Source organism: Crocuta crocuta, unplaced genomic scaffold, assembly GCF_008692635.1.
Source record: "Crocuta crocuta isolate KB4526 unplaced genomic scaffold, BGI_CrCroc_1.0 scaffold97, whole genome shotgun sequence".
Lineage (NCBI taxonomy): Eukaryota > Metazoa > Chordata > Mammalia > Carnivora > Hyaenidae > Crocuta > Crocuta crocuta.
The window spans coordinates 2,401,195-2,428,592 of NW_027531999.1; the positions used below are offsets into that span (position 1 = coordinate 2,401,195).

Consider the following 27,398-nt stretch of genomic DNA (forward strand, 5'->3'; position numbering starts at 1 on the left):
TTTTTACACGTATAACCCTTAACAGAACTCTAAGCAGTAGGTATTGTCATTAATCCCACTTTACTGGTGCAGAGAAAGGCACAGAGTATTAAATGACTTGCTCAAAGTCACAAAATAATCTCAGGAGCTGGAATTCAAACTCAAGCTGACCAACATCAAGAGAACTTGAACTTTTGCTCAGAACACATTTGGAATTCTTAAGTAAATAATGAGAGAGCCACTCCACTTGACCCTGGGGATAAGAAGATGAAAAAGTTCTTGTCATTTTGGGGCAGGGCATAGTCTTCCTGTGGCAGTGTTGAGTGTTGAGTCCTGTAGCAGAAAATGCGCAAAATGCATCAGAGTGGAGTGGGCTCGCAGGAGCTCCTGTTTTTACGGCATGGGCAGGAGGTGAGTCAAGGGTGGAGAGGAATCCGATGGGCAACAAGAACCAGGGAAATGGCCACCATGTGTCAGGGGACCGAGAAGGCACGGGTGAGAGTGAGGAGGTTGGGGTCAGATTTTGAAGGCAGTGCGGGGAAATCTGGTGTGGGTTTGAAGACAATAGGTGACTAAAAAGATCCTTGAAGCAGGGCAAGTGCCATGATTAGATTTCTGTTTCAGAAAGATTCTCTTTAGAGAATGGGATGGATGAGTGGAGACGAATGATGGGTCAGTGGCAGAAGAGGCGATGAACTGGAGTTGGCAGAGTTGGGTGAGTGATGGATATGAAGTCTAAGGGGCCAGAGGAACTCAGGGGCACCCAGACACGCAGCTTTCAGGATCCCATTCTTTTGATATCATTACAGATCAGCCTTTTATTTCACATGCATATGAAAAAACCTTTTTTTTTGGTGAGAACATTTAAGTTCTACTCTATTAGCAAATTCAATGACATAATAGAGTGTTATCAACTATTTCAGCATTTTAAAATGGAACTGACCCTACCCAAAGGATACAGGAGTGCTGATGCATGGGGGCACATAAGGGAACTTAAGGGTGTTATGCTAAGTGAAATAAGTCAGGCAGAGAAGGCTAGACACCATAAGTTTTCACTCATACATGGAATAGAAGAAACTTAACAGAGGACCATGGGGGAGACGAAGGGGAAAAAATAGTTAAGGAGAGGGAGGGAGGCAAACCATAAGAGACTCTTAAAAATACTGAGAACAAACTGAGGGTTCATGGGGTGGGTGGAGAGGGGAAAATGGGTGATGGGCACTGAGGAGGGCACTTGTTGGGATAAGCACTGGGTGTTGTGTTATATGGAAACCAACTTGACAATAAACTATAAAGAAATTTAAAAAAAAATGGAACTGAACTTTGGAAACATTCAGAATTCCAACTGGATGAAAAAGGCAGGTAATGAAAGTAGGTAATATATTTTTTGTTTTACATTTATTAAAAAAAAAGTAGAAGAACTTCACAAGTTGATAAAAAGGAAAAGTAAGGAAAGGGCAACATACTTAAATTCAGAACAAGATAGCTTTCAAGGTACACTTTTAGAAGAAGAAGAAGATTCTTAAAGGTAAATTTAAAATGTTTTGAGGAATGGTATTATTTTACAAAGGAATAGTCTCTTAAGCATTAAGAAAAACTTTAGGGGTTGGCTGGGTGGCTCAGTCAGTTAGGCGGTTAAGTGTCTAACTTTGCTCAGGTCATGATCTCATGGCTCCTGAGTTCGAGCCCTGTGTCTGTGCTGACAGCAGCTGGAGCCTGCTTCAGATTGTGTCTCCCTCTCTCTCTGCCCCTCACCTACTCACGGTCTGACTCTTTCTCTCAAAAATAAACATTAAAGAAAAAAAGAAAAAGAAAAACTTGACGGTAAAAGGGAGTTTTACCAAAATATACCAAAGTTTAAACATTCCATATTGGGGACGCCTGGGTGGCTCAGTCGGTTAAGCGTCCGACTTTGACTCAGGTCATGATCTCACAGTTCGTGGGTTCAAGCTCCGTGTCGAGCTCTGTGCTGACAGCTCAGAGCCTGGAGCCTGTCTTCGGATTCTGTGTCTCCCTCTTTCTCTGACCCTCCCCTGCTCACTCTGTCTCTCTCTCTCTGTCTCTCAAAAACAAATAAAACATTTAAAAAGTTATAAAAAACACATNTGTTGGCTGACAGCTCAGACCCTGGAGCCTGTCTTCGGATTCTGTGTCTCCCTCTTTCTCTGACCCTCCCCTGCTCACTCTGTCTCTCTCTCTCTGTCTCTCAAAAACAAATAAAACATTTAAAAAGTTATAAAAAACACATTTCATATTGTCATTATTCATCACAATTACATTGAAACTCAGTTTTGAGATGAAAAAGATTTAACTGACACAGAAAACAATCTGTTACCAAAGTTTCCTTTTTTAAGTTGATGGTTAATATATGGTGCTTTCACTCATAAAATGGAATTAGATACTATATTTACAATTCTTACTCATCTGATCAACAGAAGCATTTTCCAGGGCAGCTGTGCTCAAACCTTAGTGTGCTTGTTAAAATGCAGATCATCAGGACCCACCTCAGGGATTCTAACTCCTGAGGCAGGTTGAGGACCTGGAATCTGGACTCTTGACAGTGGCCCCGTGATGATTCTGAAGCACTTTGAGACACATACTGAAACCTGTTGCCCCAGAAAAAACGAATGGGCAGGCAGTGTTGTGTAGTCATTCCATTTCTGTGTGGAAAATCCCTGCCAACTCTAGGCTGCTGACAGAAACACATTTCGTAGGTGATTCAACAGCTTGGCCTTCTTCCTCTTTATCCAAGTTTCATGTCAGAAAGCAGACTACAAATTTACTACTTTTGAATATATTCCTGGAAAGTATCATGAGCAAGATACTTGCCCTTTTGTAGCAAATATAGGCACAAAGCTCCAATGATACTAGCAGACAGCAGAAAGAAAATATTGGGGAAGACCAGATAGAGAAAGAAAGTGATCTGTGGCCGGGAAAGGTGCTGGGAGGCAGTACTCACAGAGCTCGGAGGCTGAGCAACTGCTGGAAAGTGTCAACTTTAATTTCAAAGATTTCATTATGTCGCAGGTCTCTGAAACGACAGAGTTCCAAAGATTGATTTCAGAGTCACTGGTTTCAAAGATTAGTCTTCAGAGAACTTCTACAGAGGAATTACCTGCCCTCAATCAAAGGAACACATGAAATGTGACAGTCAAGTGACTGATTAAAATTTTTTTGTTTTGTTTAAAGAAGAACATTCCAATTTATACACTTAAGTATTGCCTTGCTTTCAGAGCAACGAGTTCTTTTGGGTGGATGTAAAACTATATTCCAAATGCCATCATCATTCAATCACTTGGTGCCTGGCTCTGCCTTCGGAGCCATTTTAGTATTTTTCGGGGGGGCTTCAAGAGAGTCAAATCCTTACCTTTTAAAGACAGTTTTATCTTTCTTTTTCTCTCTTATTCACTGAAAGGCATTCAGAGAAAAATTCAGAAAAGGACACATGCCTAATATTGCTTTCTTTTTTTAAAGTTTATTTACTTATTTTGGGAGAAATTGAGAGAGGGTGGGAGAGGGGTTGAGAGAGAGGGAAAGAACAGGGAGGGAATCCCAAGCAAGGCTCTCACTGTCAGCACAGAGCCTGACGCCAGGCTCGATCATGCAAAAACTGTGAGATCATGACCTGAGTGGAAATCACGACCACCTAGGCATGCCAGATGGTTAATATTGTTTTGATCAAAACCGAAGTATGACTGTAAAGCATACTTTACAATACGCTGGAGCACCTGGGGAGCTCAGTCAGTTAAGCATCCAACTGTTGATTTCAGTTCAGGTCATGATCTCCTGGTCCTGAGATCGAGCCCCTCATCGGGCTCTGAGCAGATGGCACAGAGCCTGCTTGAGATTTTCTCTCTCCCTCTCTCTGCCCTTCTCTGGTTCGTGCACACGCTTTCTTCCTCTCTCTTGAAAAAAAAAATAAACATGAAAAAAAAAGCAATAAGGCTGATGTTTTGTGGAGGAGGCAATTTGACGATAAGAATGTTAACATGTTTCATGTGGAAGTAACATCAGTAGGACCTCAAATATGACAAATACGGCACTTTCTAAAGATGACTTGTGGAACAAACACCAAGTCCTTCCCGTATTTAAAAGTAATGGCACTTCTTGGGATGAGCAGTGGCTGTTATATGGAAACCAACTTGACCGTAAACTATATAAAACAAAACAAACAAACAAAAAAGTCACGCTATTCATTGGATATGTAATCTTAGAAAAATTCCAAAGCTCAAATAAACCCGGTTCTTATAACACCAAGTTTGTTATAGGAGGGGAGAAAAACAAAAAGCGCAGTAAAAGCTTTGCTTACAGTACAATGCATAGAAAAATAATATTATCTGTGTTTCCTAACTTAGTAGGCATCCTACACCATCACACCTTGTGTGTATAAAAAGGGAAAACACCAAATGTCTCCCCAGTGACCTACAGGGCAAGCAAACCAGTGACCCCTAGAAATGTGAGTTTTGGCTCTTGTTCTTTGCTAAGTGACTTAGAAACTCTTATAGACGTACATTTTCTGAAGCTTTTGGCAGACTGAAAAACTGGGTAAATCTTCCAGCAGGTTGTAAGATAGATCTCTGAAAAACAGAAGGCACAAAAGGGAAAATCTGTTATATATTAATCCTAAGGAAACATGCTTTGCTTTCCTTTCCCCTCCGAGATGATCTATCTCCCAAGGCAGACTCTGAACGTTTCCCCAGACCTGACATGGAGCAGGTAGTCAGTGGCATTATTGGATTAAGCATAGATCCAAACGTTTACTGAAATGTAGCCGTTGTACTTCTTTAATTGATTTAAATAATTTACTTAACAAATTTATTTATATTTTGTTAGTGATGATCTACAATGTTCTAGCTATTATCTTGCTGAAGTGAGTCCAAATTAAATTAAATAATTGTGCCTCTCTTTCTAAGAGCTGCTGTATCTCTACAGCTTAGAGAATCATTGTTGGTTCTTTTCTAATCAGCTAAAAAAATCCAACAACAAGTCAAAACATAGCACTAACTTTGAAATCAATCACTACAAGGGGGGAAAAAATCTAAGAAAGTCTTCAGCCAAAACTCAACAAATTACAGAATAACAAAAACATCTGGACATATTTATAGTATAATATAACTAATCTAAAACAAGCCACGGTAATTTGCAGAAAGCTTAAAAAAAGAAAGCTGGTAGATAAAGTAACATAGATATTTTAAAAAATCTTGTCTCATGTTTTAAAAGTTACCAGCTAATCAGCTAACACACTTTCATGCCTGATTCTAATTCTTAAAACCAGATCGCCACCATGTAACTGAAAAGCCCATGCTGTTTTCTAAGAGGCTTTTGAATTATAACTGATCACTTTATTCTACATTTATTGAGCTAATGGAATTCATATAGAAATACAGTTCATTTACTACACACAAATACTGCAGATGAAGCTGTTTGCAAACAAAAGTTTGTAGTTTATACTCAAGGTTTGAAAGACCAAACTAAACCAAACAAAAAATGAAGAAACCCAAAACTAGACCCCACACCAACGCACAAAATAACACCCAGTTAACAATATGGCATATCGTTTTAAAAAGTAATGAATGTGATAAAATGGACATACCTATCATCAAAGCTGATAATAATTTGGTTCACTCATCTCCACAGACTGCAAGGAGACAAGTGCTTCCTGTGTGCCTCTTAGTAGAGGATCCGTAAAAGCTTCCTCCATGTAAAGACCCAGTATCACCTTCTACCTGCCTTCTACCTAATGATTTTCAGGGCTAACATTGATCAAGCACTTCTTAAATGTAGACACCGTGTTTACAGCTTTACCTAAATTATCTCATTTGACCTGTTGTCACCTTATGAGGGAGACACTGATTATCACCATATAATGTGAAATAATTTGCCTAAAATCACCAGCTATTTAGTGAGGAAAGCCACACACAGCCAGGTAATTCCCATGGAGGTGAGGCAACTCGGGGGCAGTTTCTTCATGTAGCAGCTACTCAGTGGATGATTCAGCCAAAGGAGTGGAGCTTGCAGACCTTGGCTTCCAGACCATAAAGTAGATGGTAGTAGAGGTCGGGACCCTGAGTCCTATTCTCAACTTCAACGGATTCTTCAATGTGGTCAATATGCTGCCCAAAGCATTATGCCTATTTTAGTTTTCTCTTTAAATGAGAAGATACCTGCTGATCTTCCCGCAGAGTGTTGTGAAGAACAAATCAAAACTACAGGTTGAAGTGCTTTGAAAATGACAAGCTTCTGTGGTTAATGGATTTGTGATCTTTCAGACCTTTCAAGTTTCAGCTTGAGGAAAGAATAGCTTGAAGAAAGAGTAATGGTTTAAGGCAAGTGAGAAAGAAGTTGGTAAGAGCTAACACTGCCTGAGAGTTTACGACGTCCCAGGTGCTAGTGTAAGTGTTTGACATGTAGTAATTCACTTAATCCTCATGATGATCCTCTGAAGGAAGTGGCTATATCTCTATTTTATAGATTGGGAAATGGAGTCCCAGAAGGGATAAATAACTTGCTCAAGATCTCTTGCTGGTATATAGGGAGATGGGATTTGAACCAGAAAAACAGACCAGAGCCTTTGCTCTTTACCAATTTGTGCAATTCTAGACCTGGGTGGTTTACCATTTGCTATGTGGCATAGCAGAGATGGATGCAGTTTAAATGCTGGCTCCTTTAGTATTAGCTATAGCATGTGAAGTCCTACTCATGTAATCAATCTAGTTTCCTTGAGAAATGAGGATAATTATACTATTTTGGGTGCGGTAGACAGAATTCTAAAATGGCCCCTAAGACGTCCACTACCTGGTATATACGCACTTCCTCCGAGCTATTCAATCAAACTGCCTGTATTTGAATTTGGACTCGGCTACTTTCTTGCTGTATGACTTTGACAACTGTACTTAACTGTCCTAATTCTCAACTTCTCTACACCTCAGAGGGCGATGTGGGAGGAAGAAGAGGAGACTTACTCTATGTTCCCTTCCTGTACACACAAATGACTGACTTCAAGGCTATCGCGTGGTGTTACTACAACCCCATATCACTGAACAACTGAGGTCCAAAGTGGCCAGGGGGCTGGGGAGAGGGGAAGGCAGAATCATTGTGGTGACGTTCCCATTCTTCCACTTCACATTTGTAGTGCTGCTTGTAGCTCTGCTACTGGGTGAAGCCTGTGGTGGAATTACAGGCATTCAGCTGACACAGATGCCTCCTCTGCAAGAAGGGAGCCATGACTGGAGACTAAGGGTCCATTCGTTAAGTCTCCACAGTGCATAAGAGGACAGAAATAGGGTTGCGAGTTGAGGGAGAAGGCTGAAAATGGAAAGTCAAAACAAAGCTCTTCAAATTCCTGTAAACTACCTTTCAGAAAGGGAAAGACAGAGGGGAAAAAAAAACCCACAACAAATCAACAGAAATAACATATGTAAGCTGTTTAACCATTAGTGGAAACATTAGAACACGGCACCCACAACTATACTGGAAGAATGTTTGATCACCTTTATCAAGGTTTGTATGGGTCTGATGACTTAATTTTTTATTTTGGCATCCATATTGGGTTTTTGATCCATTATGTAATTTTTTTCTGCTCTGCAAAGAAGGGGAAATGAAGTTATCTAGGCTTGTTCATATCCATTTTCTGACAGGAAATGTGTGCCAGTTGAAACTCTAACGGGAGACGGATTGGAACTTGGCAACAAAGGGGGCACCCCCACCATTACCGGGGTCACACGAGAGAGCCAATTCCCTAGCCCCCCATGGGGGCGAGGGAGGACCGGCCTGCTGGAGCCCTGCAAGGAAAGAACTTTCTCCCCTTTTAAAGGATTATTGAAATAACGGCTGCCATTTCGCTCCTAAATGGAAGTTGCCTGTTTACACAACGTTACTGCCTTTCTGATACGCACAGCACTTGCAGATTAGGTAACTGATCGCAGGTGGTTTGAGGAAGAGATGCGATCTGTGCTCCAGTTAAAGTCCTGTTGAAACACAAACCAGACATAATTCTTTTATTCAGGCATCGCACAGTGATATATTTTTATTCGCTGACTTTAAGACTTGTCAAGCTTCAAGGGCAGTGCATGTGCTGGGCAAAGTCAAGAGCCTATTCAAGTACTTACAGACTCTCCAGGCTTGCAGTTCCAGTTAAATCAGGAAATTCAGTTATTTGGGAGGCACCATTCAAAGTCCTAGAAGGAGGAGTACATGAGTACTATTGGCAGAAGCTTCCAGAAGGGGGTAATTTTAGTGCCATTTACAAAGAACTTTAACTTAAAATATCCATTTGGTTTTTACAGCAACCCATACAAGGGGAAAGTGATCTGCAAGAGAAAAACTTACAGTGTTCTTAGTTCAGGTAAATGTTGAAAAGCAGATCTTCCAACAAGCTGGATGGGGTTGTCATAGAAATGTCTGAAAAAAATCCAAACACCAATGTGTTAGTATAAAAGTTGAACAACAAATGATACCTCTTCAAATTTTCAGGAAATATATTAAGTGTGTGTAACCATGATTATACTTTATTGCATAACATTCCCGATTACTCAGTATCAGGAAAACTTCAAAAGTGTTTTAACTCACATGAGGAGGCTTTTGGTAAGAAATCCATACTATATAAAAATGAAGATTCCTGATAACAAGGCAGATATGAGTGATAGTTACTAAGGAGAAAAGCAAGTGAACAGACTATAGATATACTTAAAAATCTTCCTCCAACATGTGTGGACTATTCATCAAGTGGCAAAAAGGGAATTCAAAGAGATGGCAGTCATATTGTTAAATAAATAAAGATGCAGTTCCACATATTTATATGAAGACTGGATCCTCTAGTCAAATCTTACCATAACATATAAGAAGGAGTATTTGAGAGAAAATGTGCTATTCTACTTTTTTTGGTGATATTTAGATTTTTAAAAAAGTCATGACTGCTTTTAAAGGTGAGACATTATTAGAACTTAAATGACATTTTGTTTTACAGATTTTTTAAAAAATTTATTTTTGAGACAGAGAGAGACAGAGCACGAGTGGGGGAGGGGCAGAGAGAGAGAGGGATACACAGAATCTGAAACAGGCTCCAGGCTCTGAACTGTCAGCACAGAACCCAATGAGGGGCTCGAATCCACGAACCGTGAGATCATGACCTGAGCTGAAGTTGGAAGCTTAACCAACTGAGCCACCCAGGCACCCACCCTTACAGATTAAAAAAAACAAAAAAAGTATTTATTTATTTTGAGAGAGAGAGAGAGTAAGAGCTTGAGTGGGAAAGGGGCAGAGAAGAGGGAGAGAGAAAATCTTAAGCTGGCTCTGTGCTGTCAGCACAGAACCTGATGTGGGACTTGATCCCATGAACTTTGAGATCATGACCTGAGCCAAAATCAAGATTCAGACACTGAACCAATTGAGCCACCCAAGCGCCCCTACAGATGTTTTCAATGTAATGGTATTTGAATTGGTCAAATGAAGCCCTACAAATAGTTCTTAGTTGAGACATCCTAGTTCAGTGGAGTTGAACTGGTATTTATTTATGTCTACTGTGCTCAAAGTATGGTACTGTGGGCCTTTAGAGACTGATTCGTTAAGGAAACTGTACTTAAGTATCTATTATGTGCTTGATATTATGCTAGATTCTGGGAGTTTGAAGATGGATAAAATGTTCTCGCCTTAAAGCAGCTTGGAATCAAATAAATAACAGCATCCCACTTCCTGGTTGATAAAGTACTTTCACATTTATAGCTCAATTGGTCCACTCAACAGCTTTAAAAGATCCATAGCACAGATATTCAGATACCATTTTTCTCATTTTTGGAGGAAAAAACTAAAGTTCATATACTTCAGCAAGTACATTACTTCTCAGAGCTTTAATTTTCTAGGTTGTTAAGCTGGAATAATAAATCTTAGCTGTAGGGTTTGTGTACAAATTGAAAGAGCTAATGCTTGTCTAACATCTGGTTTAGTACCTGGGATAGAGTTGTTACCCAACAAACCTAAGTCCCCTTCTGCCCTCCTACCCTCCAACCTCTTCCCTTGGATTAGATAATCGGTAAGAAAAAGAGCTAGAGCTAGAAGGTCTTATGATTAAAAATGGGAGTTTTCATGATACTATTACAGTGTCCCTTGTCTAGACAATATGGTTGTATGTATATAATTGTGTTCACACATGTATGTATGTACATAACCTGGGCAGCTATGAATACACATGCTTGTGTACCTAAGTATCACAAATACAAATAAGGAGGTGAGGAGTTACACGGTTCTCGGGAGGGAGTTTTCTCGTGAGATCGAGAAAAACTTCATGGAATGTCATTGGAAACAGGCCCTGGAAGACAGAATTTCAACCAACATTGTGAGGGGATGGAATCATAGAAACAAAGGAAATAGTTTTGCTCTATGAGGAGAGCTTAGTGGACCTGGGTTATGGCATAAGGTAACTGAGGAGAGCTTTGGGTCGCTGGTCGGGAGACTCACGGTAGACCATCTTGAATCTCCGTATTTTTCACAGCAAGAGAGTGACAAGATGGATGCTGTGATTCAGGGTGACAGCTCTGCTAGCGGTGGAAGCAGGGAGGGTGGCAAGAAAATCGAGGTGGGGGCTGGCAGAAGCTGGGGGCAGTGGGCGTGCAAAGAAGTCCCGCTGAGGGTGGGGACCATAGAGGTAGACATTGCGACTGGGTAGCCAATGGGACAAGGGAAGCATTCACAGAGAGGGGTAGCTGGGGATCCCTGACAGTGACAAGAAATGGAAAGAGGTAGAAGCAAGGAGAGGAGAGCTTCAGGGAGAAAACAGTGAATAATACCATAAAATACTGTGTAGGAGCACTAATAAATTTGGGGGGCTTCTAGTCCTTTCTCAAGTGGTATTAGCATATCAAAAGAGCGATTAAAAAAAACAAACCCAGGCTTGTGGCTGTAAGGAAAAAGAAGCACAGGCAATGCAATTTGCCAACTTTTAGTATGTAAATACTCTCTAATGAGGCCTAATGTTTATTGGCAATAGACTTTAAAACCCTTAGTTTGCCAACATACTGTCAGCATATTTCAGAAACGATGAATGGTATTTTTTTTTTTTTTAAATTTCAATTGTCAGGGCTAATTGGGATTCCAGCTCATTTGTGACAGATGCTACCCTGTTCCAGAAAGCCTCTTAATCAAGTTGGCACAGGATGAATTTCTGCCAAGAAATGCCCCTAGAGTCAGGTTCAACAGTTGTCCCTTCTCTCTTGCATATCCAAGACCCCTCCTGCAAGACCTGAGGCCAGTACTACCCCCCAAATTTGCCAGGCATCTTTGAACTAAGAGCCATCCATGCCTGTTTTCATCTTCCCGTATGTCTACATATGATCAATCTTCTGCCTGTGCTAAAATGTGAAACATATAACCAATTAATTTTACGCTGTACTTGTAACTCTCTTTTATGCTTTTATGGGATATAAACCCCCAATACACCTTTTTAGAATACACGCAGCTTTCTAGAATTATAACCTGGCTTGTAAGTCTATAAATGTGACTCAGTGCTTGGGCTTGATAACAAATCAATATGGAAACCACGCATAAACCAGTATGTCCCAAACCCCCACCATCAATGGAGTCTATTGCTATAAAGGACTCCCGTTTGTATATAATAATTTATATTTCTAGTATACTTGGATTCAAGTTCTAAATGACTAGGTGACCTTGACATTGATGCTCTAAAAAATAAGTTTTATTCGTTAGAAAATAGAGATAAGCAAAAGTATTTCACAAGATTTTTGTGAAGTGAGACAAGGCATCTGAAGACAAGAAGCATGATGCAATGCACACTTGTAGGCTCTGGAAAAAAAAGAATTATTTTAGCATCCAGCTAAATAAATAATAAGAAAAAGTCATTTTAGCATTCAGCTAAGACCTAGCAAAACATCTCTATATACACTTCTCGGTAGAGATTCATACACTGACAAAGACCAAACTTGGGAAAATATAAGATACTCATTGTATTATATTTAAAAGTGAAATATGTACTATATTTCAGGATGGAAAAATCAAAAAGAACTACGGCCACTTACATTGTAATAAGAGAAGGGTTGCCTACAAATGCTTTCTCAGGTATTGACTTGATATTGTTGCTGTGAAATCCTCTAGGAAGAGAGGGAAAAAAAATTTTTTTTAGAAAATAATGTGTAGGGTAAAATTATGTAATAGTACCCCCCCTCCTGTGCCAATAAGCAACATCTTAACTAGAGGATAAAGTTAAATTCCTCTCTGCATTTTGAAGCTTATGTGCTCTCTAGGAGAAAAAGAAATCACAAGCTGTCATCTTGAAAGAGGAATAAAGAATCTGAAAATAATAGTTGTGCTTTACGGAAACTTACAATTTAATGTTATAAAAAGAAAATCTGTCTGTTCATATCCAACAGAGCACCACTATACAACAACTTGAGAGAGAGGGAACCATCTTTGGAGAGGGGATTATGATCACTCCTTCTGACCCCATTTGAAGCCAGGAGAAGAGAAAATTGACTTCAGCTGCTATGAAGTAGAGATTTAGGTAATCTCCTCATGAGGACAAAATTTCCTGAGCTGAGGGAAGGCGCTCAGTGAGTGTGTAATAACAAATTGATTCTCCTCTGTCGATGCTAATGTTGTCTCAATGGCAGAGGGGCAGAGTCAGTGATCTCTGGGTCCTGTGTGGGCCGGTGGCTTGATAAGGTGACTGACAGTCTGGGCTGCCTGACCAGAGATGGTGATGACTTCCCAGTTCAGCCACATGTGGGGCTCCTGAGGGAGAACCTCTCGTAAAGGCTTTTTCTTACAAACAAGCCCTGTTGTCTACCTCCTTTAGCTTTGTGCCTTATTTCTCTCAGCCAAGAGGATAGGCTCTACGTTTATCTTTCTTTCCAAGTATTGGAACAGTCCTTACATACAGTGTTCATATTTTTAGGTACAAAGAAAATCTCATTGAATTTTAGTATATGAAAGACAATATATGCAACCTAAGAGCTGAAAGTTAGCTTTACTTTAGTAAAATTGTACTTTTTAAAAAATTAAATGATTCATGAAATATTTAAAGAATATGAAGTAATATATATGGAAGCATCTAGCATGGTACTAGGCACATGCATTTGAATTCTCTAGTCCTATACTTATGCAACCTTAGAGAAGTTTGTTTTTCAAAATGCTCAGCAAATAACTGAATTCCGTGGCAGTTCTCTACAAATCCATGAAGTATATAAATCTTGGGGGAATATAGCTTAGGAAAAGAGTATGATTTAGAGAACTAAATATATTCTTTAAAACATACATATATTAGAGAAATCTGTTATAAATTTAAAAAAGACTATCTGATGTTTGCTTGTGATAGAATAAATCAAAATATATCACAAGTTTACTTAATCATCATTTATACAAACTTATTTATTTGTTTAAATGTTTATTTATTTTGAGAGAGACAGGGAGTGGGGGAGGGGCAGAGAGAGAGAGGGAGGGATAGAATCTCAAGCAGGCTCCATGCTCAGCATGGAGCCTGACACGGGCCTTGATCTCAAGACTGAAAGATCACTACCTAAGCCAGTATCAAGAATCGGATTCTTAACCGACTGAGACACCCAGAAGCCCCTGTACAAACTTATAAAACCTTCTAGTCACTCACGCTATGTACAATAATGAAACATACTTTAAAGAGAGCTCACAAAGAATAGAGTTCTCCCATTAAATCTGTCCTGAATACTTACAGTTCTTTAAGGTTGGAGAGTGTCCTGATGGCAGTGGGGAATTCATCAAGATTATTATAATTTAAATCTCTGAAAATAAGTAAATAGTATTTTCAGTTTCTCAGTATTTCAGTTTCTCATTTAAAAATTCATATATACTACTTATACAGAGAAAGTTAACACGCTGTCCAATGAGGCAAGGTCACTGATAAAAACTCTTTTTCCTTCTCTTCAGGGAGAGAGATTTTCTTGGCTTGCTGACCAGTATCTGCGTTAAAATGGTCATCACACTGATCATGAGTGTCAGAGTCAAGTCTCAGTGGCACAGAGGCGTTTAAAAAAAGGGAGGGGGCAGATAGCAGCGTTAATGTTCAAATAAGAGGGACACTTGGCCTGGTGTTGGCTGCTTGCTGAGGGAGCCCTTCACTGGACCCGGCTCACCAAGTTGCCCGCTTGCGTGTCTCGTCCTGGCTCCTGAATCACCCTCCTTTCTTGTTCCCACCTTCATCCTCTGACATGCCCCCTGCACTTCAGAGTCTCGCCCGAGAGGGCATCTTGGAGAGCTCCTTTGTCCCTGACTCCTGAAGAGTCCATGTGTCTCTCCCAGGCCGAGGTCCAGGATGACAGCCTGCTTCTGGAGAGGTTTATGTGGTACAGGGTACTCTCAGGAAGGACATCGGGTCTAGAATTTCTTCAGGGTCACAAATAATGATTCAGATCAGAAGTGTGTGTTCCTTGGTCTGTGAGGCAAAGCTCTATGTTATCTTATCCTTCAGGCACAGAGATGGAATGGCCAAACAATTTCAAAACATTAATTTCTCTATCTGTTATGACACAAATGGCTTTTCAATTCCATTACTCACAAGCGCTTTATAGGCTTATTCCACCTTATAGCTACAACTTCGTATGAAAAAGTAATTGCCTCCAAGTCTCCGGGAATGGCAGATTTCCCAGATGACGCAGAAAAACCTTTTGGTCAGGCAATCAGATGTGGTTAGATCTTCCTCTATGGAGAAGAATTGCTTTTTAATTTTAAGAGAGATAATTTGACCGAGTTAAGCATGAATCAAGATTCCTACTTGTCTGGCACAAACCATCCTTAAGCTATACTGCAGGCAGGAAACGCGTGTCTTTTGTGGACATAAATTTTCTTCCTGTTTGTAAATCTCTCCAGATGCTCTGTTTTGATTAAACGAGGATTGGGTCCTTATAAATTACTTGGGTTTCTAGTGAGGGAAAGGAAGGGGTTGGGAGTAACCAATTTACTGATCCTCTGTAGCCCTGGGCAAGGGGAGGGGAGGGAGGGGGACAATGAGACTCATATGAATTTGCGCAGAAATGTTTCACTCTTTACATAAAATCCAAGGTCTGCATCTCAAACGTGGGGGGAAAAAAAGAGACACTAATTATGGAAATACCCTCCAAAGCCAATACTGTTTCTTGTTCCTCCTCTGTTGGAAAGGACTGGAAGGTGCTTTGCATTGCTAAGATACCAAGCCCAGCCCTGTGTGGATAAGGGAGAAGTTCTAATTTTACCAAGAAGCTCATGGGAATGGCTCGCCTATGCCGTGAAATGGACTGCAAAGTCCTGCCTTGATAAGTTCATCTTTGGCATCTCTTTATGAGGATGGTTCCTCTCTTCTAAGAGGAGGCACAGAATGATTTAACTAACCCTGGAAGGAGAGCGGTGAGCACTCATTGACATGGAGAAACCACCAGCAACAGATACTCCCTCATGAAATCATCAGAGTCACCCTGGTTAGAAGCTAAATTGACCATGTACAAATGTTAAGCTCTGTATTCAAATATAAATAATGGGCTTCAAAGCCACAGAAGAGGTGGTCTTTGGTATCTCCTGGGTCAGAGCCAACAATGTAGATTCAGTGGCCTGGTGTGGCTTATTGGACTTGAGTATTAAAAATATGGGGGTGGAAGGGGGGTACAAATGGAACCACACCTTTTCTTCCAGAACACTCAGGACCCTTACTGCCTGTCACCTTACCCTCATTGTACCTCTCTTACTCAACTAGGGCAATGAGGAGCAGCTCTTCTCCTGGGGAACAGCTGGAGGCTGGCGAGGTTCACGAGATTTCTTCTTGCCGTGGCTCTGGGAAAGGCTCTTGGCGGTCAGCTGGGTGGACTCTATTTTTCTTATAGGTACCAATTCAGAACTGAAGTTTTGGCCTATTTTTTGGAAGGAGTGTATACTGTTCAGCATGGATTTCAGTCTCAACCTAGAGAGGAAGCAAATCCCAGCTATGCTACTGACTAGATATGTCATGTTCGTAGAAAAACTTAACCTGACTAGAGCAGAAAGCAGGACAGTGACGGCTGCTCTCCTCAGATGGTTGTTAACTGAAACAACGTGTGCCAATATGCAGTGCAATCTTTGGTTATAGATATGCCCGAGAAATGGTCACTGTATTACTTTTTAGTGTTTTGAATTGCTTTAGTGTGAACCTTTGTGGTTTGTTAATGAGACGCCTGTTCATCTCAGACTGGAGAGTCCTGGCATTTGCCTGGTCGGTGTCCTCTCATTGGGGGAGGGAGGGTTGCACACCAGACTCATGAATAGTGAGCCTGAGTGACACTATAGAATTGATCCTTGACACAGAGTACACATTCACTGCTCAGTAGACAACATATCATTTAGTTTATAATGATTCTAACTCATTTACCACTCCTGTTAGATTAAAATAAAATCTCAGTTTTATTGCTCAGCTCTGTATGTGTGTGTGTGTGTGTGTGTGTGTGTGTGTGTGTGTAAGATAAAGCTGCAGTAAATATCTGTTTAAAGCTCAGGCAATTAACCAAACCAAACAGCAAGTTTGACTTTCAGGCTATTTTGATTCCTTCAGAATACTCATGAAAACACTGAAAAAAGGGAAACAAATAAAAGGTCAACTCACAAAGTCTCTAGGCTGTGGAGCCCATCAAAGCATTTCTTTCCCAGGGAGTGAATTCTATTATTATGGAGATGCCTGCAGAAGAACGTGACAGACACAGTCAGGAAGGCTCGCTGTACAGGGACGCTCAGGCACAGCATTCTGATTGATTAAATCCAAAGAAAGTTAGAGTAAAAAACGCACTAATTATACATAAGAAATGCTTTGCTTAACTTTTTTTAAAGGGCTATATGACCCATCCGCTCTTACCATAGATGATCCTATACCGTAGAATTTAATAGGCAATGACAGTTTTATCTTTTGGGTTTGAGATATCAGGGAGTGTATAATAATATGGGCCACATGACTAATAAAGGGAAATTCAGGTTGTTAACACAGCTTTGGGATGTAGGATGTAGGATTCTGGCCGTCTTTGGCAAATGAAGGATGGAGGGAAGTGTGAAGCCTATTTTCTAGTAAAGCTCCTGGCTTATAATGTCTACATTCCCAGGGTGAGGCCACAGGTTAACAGGCAACAAGGAGTTTAGCCACAGAGAACAGTGATCAGATTTTTTTTTGGCTGCCCAGGGAGATTAGTTATCTTGACGCAGCATTAATGTGTACAATTATCATCTTTGGCTCAATGGCAAGTCAGTTAGGTCAGGGCCAGTGAGAACAGCTGTGTGCATAACTGAAAACTGTACCAAGTCCCAAAGGGATTTTTGGAAAATGGGCTTTAGGAGAACAGGGTGAGAAAGACTAGGTGGGGCTCTCGTAATCCCATTCCCTCAGGTGGAGGGAAAAAATTAAAGCACAGACCCAGCTTCTGGTGGGTCAGTAGCATCATCTTTACATGTGAGAGTCTGTATCGAAATTTGTTAATATCACCCCAAACTTCTTATCCTTTTAGACTAAGGTTTTTATTCTAATAAATAGATGTTGGTTTCATGTGAGATCTTTGTGACGTTTACTGACGATCTTTTACCTACAATACATGGGGAAAGGGATAAGAAACCCTCAAAGGAAGATATCCTGCAATATGAAGGAGATGAGTAATCAAGAAAACTGAATAACTGAAGGCAGGGGCGGGCAGGGAGCAAAGGGAAGAAATAGGGCAGAAGAAGCCCTCCTCAGTTCCTACGTACACTGATCTTACAGCCTTTTGAGCAGCTGTTCTCTTCCTCGATCAACTTTGATTGACCATTATGTTATATACGGGGCGGGGGCATATCGCTACACTCTTAAAGAAGACTGATTATTTTTCAAACTATTACTTGAGAATCATTTTGGTTTACTTAAAGAAATCTAGACTCATCAGGAAAAAAGCCCCACAAATGCACAGCTCTCTGTCAATGCTTTGTTCTTACTTCTCCTCCCTTGGTAGGGGTTCAAAAAGTATTTATTAAGTAATAAATGCATATTTCAATTTGACCTGAATCATAAATTATTACCAGAAATAAGGAATTTATATTAACTTCCATCACTGGACTAACTGTACAGTGTGACGATTGCCTGGACGATATTCATCAGCTTCCCAAAGACAGAGGTCATAGTTTATCTTTGCCTTGCAGTGCTTGGCACTTAGCAGGTGCTTACTAAAAGCTGTTGAATTCTTTTATACAATTAGAACATGTGTGAGTCATTTTGGGGAGGGGTTCAGGAGGTTTTCTTCCCTGAAAATGGACCTATTCAAGGTTTGAAGGGCCGACACTTGTAGGCCAAGGTCATGCAGGGAACATTTAGAAAGTACAAAAAGAGAGGGGGAAAAATCAATAAACTTACAGAACTACCAAGCTGGAGAGGTTTCCAAAGGCATAGTCTGGTATGTGGTGTATTTTGTTCAGGGCCAAGGTCATGGCCTGCAGTGCTGATAAACTTCTGAAAGCCTGGACAGGGATTTCTGTCAAGGCGTTGTCGTCCAGCCACAAGTGCCTCAGGGAATGCAGGCCACTGAAACAGCTCGGGGGGACGTAGCTGATGTGGTTAGCATCTAGACGCCTGGGGAAGGAAGCAAGCAAGAAGGTAGAGAGGGCAAAGCCTGGCCAGATGATTGGCCTTGAAGGAAAACTCACAATACGCTGCTGAACGGGACCGGAGCAGGGCTCAGGGCCCCCAAGATGCCCTGACACCTGGAACATCTTGCTCTCCTGGTAGGCTGTCCTCACCCATGAGTAGAACAGTGCCTTGGTCTGCTTGACCATAAAATTCCACAGAGCTGTGATTCGCTTCCAGGCTTGTGGGTAACATGCCTTCAGGCACGGAAGTGGCTTCTCCTGAAGTACAGACTTCCAGCGTGATGCTCTTTTAGTTTTCATTTCTGACACCAGGAGAAAGACACCCTTTCCCTTTCCCCTCACCCCAGACCAATCTGTGCCTTTGTTTTCTCTGGAATGTTTCGAACATGTGAAACATACTAGCCTACTAATTTGCTCATTGAGCTTTGGGAAAAGATCATTTCAGTATTCGAAAAGGACAGAGTAATTTTTTTTAAAGGTACAGTTTTTTTAAATGTTTTATTTATTTCTGAGAGAGAGAGAGAGAGAGAGCATGAGCAGGGGAGNATACGCCTCAGGGAGAGAAGAGGCAGCCTCTCTCTTTTTCTTAGAACAGTGCTGAAATACCTAAAAACTGCTGCTTTCTTGCCCATTTAACCATTTACGTTGGGCAGATGTTTGTTTTTCCTGACATTTTAAGCAAAATTGAAATTAGCAGCTTTCCCAGGTTTTGCTTCTTTTCTCTGCACACCATTTTTTTTTTTTTTTTAAATGGGGACCTACATCAAAATATAGATCTTGTTAATGAGCTGTTGCAGCTTCCGAGCCAGCAGAGGGAGTGCAATGCATTTATTTCGCCCCTGCCGAACGGGAGCAGTGGCTGTGATGACCATGCCTGAACTTTTCTTATTGAAAATTGAACTTTCCTGTAAGGTGCATAAACAAGAGAACCACCATCACTCAGCAATGCTTCCGATGGCCCTCATTTTTCCCACCCGTTCTGAAGGCTCACACATTTGTTTGCATTTTCAAAGCTAGGATTAAAAAAAAAAGAAGAAGAGTTGCATTTTAAGCAGTCTATGTATTAGGGAGGATTAGAAAATCACGCATGGATTTTGAAAAATGTTTTAGGAAGCATTTAAGACTAAACAGATGCAGGAAGTGCACGCGGATCATGAAATAATCCCTTGCAAACCAAATTTAAACAATTTAGAAATAGAGAGAATTCTCTGTGGTCACAGAAGTCACTTCACTTGTCCTCTAGTTCCTGCTGCTACTGACCGAATGGGAACAAGTGATGGAGCAGGGAGGCTCTGGACCAAGTTTTGAGAATAACTGAGACCAGGTCACTTGGAATGAATCTGAGGAGTTTGGTGTCACAGCACACTCACAATTACACTTCCAGGAGGGCAACAAGTATTGGAGGGAGCAGAAACACAGGTTCCAAGTAAATATCTCCAGGTTCTGTCAGTAAACGGAACCAGAAATAGTTAGGAAAACTCAACACCCTCTCTTCCCCTTTGCTCCAGTGATGACATGTTGGGCCCAGGTTCAAGTCAGGTATACTTTTCATCAGGGGTGAGGAAGTGGTTGCTTTTCTTTAACCAGAAGTAAAGCACGTATGTCAACTCTTTTTAATGATTAAAGAATGAAGACTTTATTGAAATAACGTGAGCTTCCGCATTTTAGGTGACATATTGTCTGATTACTGCCAGTTGCTTATGCATTAAATCAAGTGGCTTCCAAGAGTCCTGGAGATGAGTCATCTTAAGGTTCAGCGCAAACATTCAGATACATGGACAGAAAAGGCTCTCTCAGCATTGAGTCACAGGCTTGTCTTCGATATGTAAGTTAGTGTTAATGTTCCTGCTAGATCTTGAAGTGACCTTGGTCTCAGTTTTCAATGTCAATAAGCCCATTTCTCTGGATAAATGTCTTTAATGAATTCTCCCCCCACCCCAAGAAAAAAGAATGTAATCTGCCTCCACACTGTAATCTTAGAGCAATTTGCTATCCGTATTGAACTGAGTGAGACAGGGGCAATTCTGCAGTCCTAACACGTCACATACTAATCCTCCCAGACCCCACACTCCGTATCCTGAGTGTAGCACTAAAACATTTCTCTGCCTCAATAGTCTCTTCATGTAAGAAGATCCCAATAAATCATACTCCCTCCGAACGCCGTGTTTTGAAGTCCATGTCCACCTGATCTCAGTGGTCCAAACCTAATTCAGAGAGTGGTATATTGTTCACATGCAGAGGCTTTATCTGATTTAATCTTAACAGAAGATCCTAAGGCTGAACCAGAGTATGGACTTAATTATCCAGCCAGCCACTCATACAGGTGTTTCTCGCAGAACAAGGTTAAGGCTGTGGACAAAGCAGCTGGCAGGGCACAAGTTGTGCCTATTCAGTGAGTAAACAAGGAGCTCATGTTATGTCAGTCTAGTCTTTTCGGGCCGCTGGGCATTTTCTATGCATAGGCTTGGAGAATGTCATATTTAAGTAGTGCTGTATAAGAAAAACATCACTACAGAATACACAACAGCACACGTAAAAATGTGATTCTATAATATTGTCAGGAGCAACAAAACTAATTGCGTTATATAGCTCCACTTTTTAAGTGTTTCTTTTTTAAATGTTTATTTATTTTGAGAGAGAGAGAGAAAGGATGTGAGTGGAGGAGGGGCAGAGAGAGAGAGGAGGGCAGAATATCGGAAGTGGGCTCTGCCTTGACAGCAGCAACTCTGATGACTGATGTGGGGATCGAACTCAAGAACTGTGAGATTATGACCTGCCTGACCTGAGCAGAAGTCGGGCATTCAACTGACTGAACCACCTTGGCACCCTTCAAATGTTTCTTTTTTTTAATGTTTATTTATTTTGGGGGAGGGGGAAGACAGAGAGAGAGAGAGAGACAGAGAGACAGAGAGTCTGAAACGAGCTCTATGCTTTGCACAAGGTGGGGCTCGAACTCACAAACCATGAGATCATGACCTGAGCTGAAGTCAGGTGCACAACCAACTTAACCACCCAGGGGCCCTACCCTTTAAGTGTTTATTATCACTTCCATTTCATGCAAGTCACAAAGGGTGTGTGTGTGTGTGTGTGTGTGTGTGTGTGTGTGTGTGTGTAGACAGCTTAGAATCTGAATTAGTGTAGAGATTTGGGATGAGAAATCTTAGGTCCAAGACAGTATATACATAGTAGCTATGTGATCATGGTCAAGACCTCAGCCTTCACACCTGTAAAATGGGGGTAACATCTCTCTATTTTATAGGATTGCTTTATGATGAAAGGAATGAGTACAACAAAGCTTTGTAAACTATAAGTCTCCTTAAGGATTTTAGATTATTATTTCTTGAGCCTGGTTAACAGTTTGTATTTTTGTTTTTTGACCATAGAAACCATGCATAGCAAAAGAGGTTAACTCACATTTTGCCTTAGTCAAAAGTTTGTTAAAAGGAGTACAATGTGGTCAGTGAATTTTAGTTCTGAAAAATGGTACTTCTTTCATCCCTCATAACAGATACAATTAAGAGGTGTTCGCAATTAGACTTAATAGAAATTATCCTCATTTTTCATCCTTCAGTATTACAATTATATGCTCATGTGTGCACATGTGTATGGGTGCGTGTGTAATCACCAAGGGCCAATGGCTTTGTTTCCGATACATTACTGAATAGAACATCTTCACTCCAAAGGCAAAGGAGAAGTGGTGACATGTGATAGCACATTCTCAGACACAATTCCTAGCAATGATCCTGGCATTTAAGTATCTATCAGCGATGTGACAGAGGTAGCACAGAACCTGCATGCAGATAGCTGTAGCAAAATAAACCCTTTAACACTGGGAATGAGCCGATTGTCTTTTAGACAAATAAAACTTCTTCATTATGATCTTGAAATGCATTCTGAAAAGTAATCACTATAAGGAAAATGGCACCCATTTTACGCTCCTTATGTTACTTTTGACTTACAGCAAACTGATAAAATTTTACACTACTTTCTTTTTTTTTTTTTTTAAGTTTTATGTATTTATTTTTGAGAACCAGAGAGCATGAGCAGGGGAGGGGCAGAGACAGAAGGAGAGAGAGGCTACCAAGCAGGCTCTACACTGTCAGCGCAGAGCCCGATGAGGGGCTTAAACTCATGAACTGTGAGATGGTGACCTGAACTGACATCAAGAGTCTGAAGCTGAACCAACTGAGCCACCCAGGTGCACCTACGCTACTTCCTGTGTGATACAACTACTTACTTAATGGATGTGTGGTAAACTGGAAAGTACACTGAATTAGAAAAATTGAGACAAATGGAGTCAAGACTCTGTCAGTTATTAATTTTGAGATTTGGGGGCACACTGATTAATTTCTCTGAGGGTCAATTTTCATATCTGTAAAGCAGAATTATAACAGGTCACAGAATTATCATGAGAATTGGAGAAAACATATGTGCAAGTGTTTTTGCAAACAGTGAAGCCCTCTACAAATGATAGGTGTCATTATTTGAGAAAAATCTTCACATTTAGGAAGTGCTTCCCCCTCCTCGAAAAGTTTCTTTAATTCTTCCTGCAGGGTCTTAACCCTTTGTAATTTTGAATCTTTCTAAATGAGACTGACATTTGGGGGGGTCCTATGGGCTGACACGCCTGCCAATTTTCTAGGCACCATAATCCTTCACATTAAGTTCAGTAGCTACACTGCATGTTCGGATTAGAGTTGCAGGAAGCCTCCCATCACAGAGAACAGAAGATACACTCCTCTTCTGTGTTAGGCCAGCAAAGGTCCAAAAAGGCCCATGAGGCTAACATGGCTAAGGGAAACCAGGTCATCTTCTGGTGCAAGAACATAATTTTCAAGTATGAGTCTGGGCAGTGTTACTTAGAGGACTACAACCAATGAGAAATGGTTCTGTCATGACTCTGGGGCAGATGTTGAAATAACTCCCTCTCTGGAGGGAGGGCTTGAGGTTGGAGGACTCCATAACTACCAAAGGGATTCTGCTGCACAAACTGCTTGACCAACAGGCTGTCCCTTGTGGACTGGGGCTTGTCTTTCCTCACTGCTGGGACCTTTCCAGGACCATCCAGGTCACCCTGACAGGCTTCAGTACCCTTGAGTACCAAGGTAAGCATTTAGAGTCTGGATAACTACTTTCAGAAGATTTCTGGGTTATCTACCTATGAGTGATGTCCCATTCTCTTCCAAATAATCTGCAAAATCTACATAAAAATGTTTCTCTGCTGGCTGCACTGCAAGGCAGTTGCAGTCATGAGGGTGAGAAAAGACGAGGGCCTGAAAGAAGTATGGAGATGGAGAGGAAGGCCCAGTGGGAGAATTGCTAAGTAAGTGGGCTCAACAGAATGCGGTGACTCGCCAGCTGTGGCCACAGGGGAGGCAGGGAAGCTACGGTGACTCTGTGTTCCATTCCGGGCAAGTGGGCAGATGGAGACCACGCAAGAGCAAGGATGACTGTTATCCAGTATTGTGTAAACTAAAAATAAAACAAAACTGCATGTTGCCTATGAGTGCAGTTCTATAATATCAGTGTATCCTGTGTGATGAAGAGTTAGAAGGTAACAGGCAAAAAAACCCCACTGATATCAGGCAATGGCAAAAAAAAAAAAAAAACCAAACCCCAAAAAAAAAAAAAAAAAGGGAACAAAAAAAAAAACCAAAAAAAACAAAAAAAACCCCCAACCAAACAAAAAAAAAACTCCATTTCTTCTCATCCGNAAACAACAACAAAAAGCGAACAAAACAAAAAACCAAAAAAACCAAAAAAAACCCCCAACCAAACAAAAAAACAACTCACTTTCTTATCATCCGTCTAAAGCTTTCTCCATAATATTTTCATGTATAAAACCTTAGTTTTACAAGTTTTCTCTCTTAAAAGAAACATTTGGCCAATCTGTTCCATACTCCTGGAAGGAATTTTTGATTTATAAATGGCATTATTGTAGAGATTATAGAAGCTATGAGATCATTCTTGCTATTGTTTTTCCAGAAAAAGGCCCTTTACATAGATCTCAAATATGGGACCTTGCCAGTGTATCACACAGACTTCTATCTCTGTTTGTGAATGTCTTTGATAAGCCATTAACTACAAGGAAGAAAGCGTTAGTCAAAAGATAAGCCCTAGATCTTGGCTAATTCCATATCTGACATGACTGTAATGATGTCAATTATTAACATAGATGACTTGAGAAAAAAGAAGTCAAAGGTGTGAAGACTATTGCAGCTGCAGGTAGAGTATGGCTCCTGGGGTTTCTTTCAATGAACAGAACTATGAAGCATAGCATTTTCGTCACAGACATTTCTCTTTATATTTGGGGAAACATTTTTTTCTTTGCAAGTTTAAAAAAATTGACAAACTCACTTGTACATACATTTGTACATTTTGTGAGACCATTTTGAATAATTTGTGATTAGTCAAAAGAGCACTTTTAGTTCATTTATAAAAATTTAAGAAATGAAAGCATTTTCAATTGTTCTCTTACTTTTTTTTTAATGTTTTATTTATTTCTAGGAGAGAGAGAGAGACAGTGTGAGCAGGGGAGGGTCAGAGAGAGAGGGAGTCACAGACTGAAACAGGCTCCAGGCTCTGAGCTGGCAGTCAGCACAGAGCCCGACGCGGGGCTCAAACCCACGAACCGTGAGATCATGACCTAAGCGAAAGTCGGACGCTTAACCAACTAAGCCACCCAGGCGCCCCTCAATTATTCTCTTACTTTTGCTATGAAATGAAAATCATGGATTTCCAAGTGTATATATAATACAATTTGATCAGTTATATAAAGTATTTGTTACAGTGAAATTTTGCTGCTTGGAAATTTTATTGCAGCAAGACCAGTGGATCACTGGAATTGAATTTGTCAGATCATTATAATAATACAGCTGGGATAGAATTTTATCTATATGAACTCTTATGGATTGAATTAATGCTGATTTATATGAATTCTTCATAATAATAAGAGTCATTTTATTATTATTTATTGTTATTTAATATTGATGAAGTAACCACAATGGGGGATTCTACCTTTTAATGAAATTTCCCGTTTATATCCTAAGAAGACATTAAACGTATGAATTTATATAATGGGAATTTCTGCTTCTACCTTTCTGTTCTCCATCTTATTTATTGGTAAACTTAATGTAAACCAGGAAGAAAAAATTATTGATTTAAACTTACCTCTGAAAAGGTAAAAAAGTTTTTTGATCTCTACAGCTTGGGGAGAGATAAAGTCTATAGGCTCACTGAAGAACAATAATTTAGAGACTAGTCGGTTGGCTTGACTAAGCTAGATGAAGTGCCTAACAGAACCAAACCTGTCTTTCTAGCATCATTGGAGAGTGCATGACTCCAGTGAGAAAAATCTTTTAAAGTCAACTCACAGTATGTTGCTCACTTTCTCAGAGGTCATTGCTGCTGTGAATTTTGTTACAGGGAGACAAGTAACATGAGCATTAACTTCTCCAGTTTCATTTTTCTCCATAGAAAACAAAGACTTTTTTGGGGGGGGGTGTCGTCAAGGCCCCATTAGTCTCTCAAGTACCATCAGTGTTTGAAATCTGGGGGTCTTTTTTTCAATCTTCCATTGCCTTCCAGCCAATCATTCACCAAGTCCTCTCCATTTATCTTTATCTCCAAAACTCTCCACTTCCACTGTCTAGTTAAGTCTCTTATCTCTTAACACCTGCATTACTGGAACAGTCTCTGAGCTGGGCCTTTTGCCTTTGATCTCTTATCTCTTCAATTAATCCTGTTGGCTGCTGCCAGATTAATCTCCCTCAAACCGTGCTCTATGTCATTCCCCTGTTAGGAATCCATAGTTCTGCCGCATTACTGTCCTTTCAAACCCAAACTTCCCATCTGATATTAAAGCTCACCATCCACCTTCACTGGCCACACTTCTCTCTGATTTCTCTGTCCCAGTCAAGTTGTCCCTACTTAGCTCCCTTCCATAGTACTTCTGGGCCCTGTATTCATAAGCATCCCCTACTTCCTGCCTATCCAAATCTCATCAACCCTCCAAGACTTAGCATTATGATTCTTCCCCAAACCCTACTCTTTAAAAAAAATTATTAAAGTATAGTTGACGTACAATGTTATTAGGTGTACAACCTAGTGATTAACAGTTCTATCCATCACTCAATGCTCACCACGATAAAGGTAGTCACCATCTGTCACCAGACTACGTTATTATGACATTACTGATTACATTCCCTATACTGTACTTTTCATCTCTGTGACTTACTTATTATAATTGCAAGTTTGTCCCTCTTTATCTCCTTCGCCTAGTTTGCTCATCTCCATCCCCATCCCACCCCCACCTGCCCTCTGGCAACCACCAGTTTGCCTTGAGCCCTTGAATTATTTAAGTGGAGAGTCCTCAGCTAAGACAATAGAAAGCTAAATCTTGTAGGCAGATCAACTCCAAAATCCCTGAAGGAACCCCTGGGGTCCAACTCTCAGTGTAGGAAGGGCAAGTAGAAAAAGCCAGGCACAGAGATAAGAGTTTGGAGCCAGGGAGATCAGTGAATGTGGGCTACGGTCAAACTGGGGAAGACAGCTGATCGGAAGCAGATGTTTAGAACATCACTTAGGGTTTGAGGCTTTAGTTAAGTTCAATAAATATTTCTGGAGTGTGCGTTTTTGCAGGCCCTGTTCCTGGTGCTTGGGATCTAACAGTAAGTAAACTAGACAGACATGGAACATGTTTTCTAAGTGTGTTGATCCAACCTTTATGCAGCATGTTTCCTAAAGTGTAGTCAGATAACCAAGTCGTTACAAGAAGGTGTTAGGTGAAGGTAAATGCATGGTAGGAGGACCTAACCTAAATTTCACTTTGAGATCCAGATCTGGATTTC

General features: G+C 40.6%; 1 protein-coding gene across 3 annotated transcripts in view; it reads right to left on the reverse strand.

Annotated features, from left to right (window-relative positions):
- Nucleotides 1-27,398, reverse strand: part of LGR5 (leucine rich repeat containing G protein-coupled receptor 5) — a 134,097-nt gene that overhangs the window by 12,977 nt on the left and 93,722 nt on the right. Inside the window, exons 5-13 of one of the 3 annotated variants that reach the window (XM_077775242.1) lie at nucleotides 18,317-18,532; nucleotides 16,559-16,630; nucleotides 13,671-13,739; nucleotides 12,006-12,077; nucleotides 8,308-8,379; nucleotides 8,088-8,156; nucleotides 7,875-7,946; nucleotides 4,491-4,556; nucleotides 2,939-3,010 (exon numbers count right to left, since the gene is read on the reverse strand). In XM_077775242.1, coding sequence (XP_077631368.1) covers nucleotides 2,939-3,010; nucleotides 4,491-4,556; nucleotides 7,875-7,946; nucleotides 8,088-8,156; nucleotides 8,308-8,379; nucleotides 12,006-12,077; nucleotides 13,671-13,739; nucleotides 16,559-16,630; nucleotides 18,317-18,532 — 780 coding nt within the window. The remainder of the gene's footprint in view (nucleotides 1-2,938; nucleotides 3,011-4,490; nucleotides 4,557-7,874; nucleotides 7,947-8,087; nucleotides 8,157-8,307; nucleotides 8,380-12,005; nucleotides 12,078-13,670; nucleotides 13,740-16,558; nucleotides 16,631-18,316; nucleotides 18,533-27,398) is intronic. The other 2 variants (XM_077775244.1, XM_077775243.1) reach the window with 2 other exon arrangements.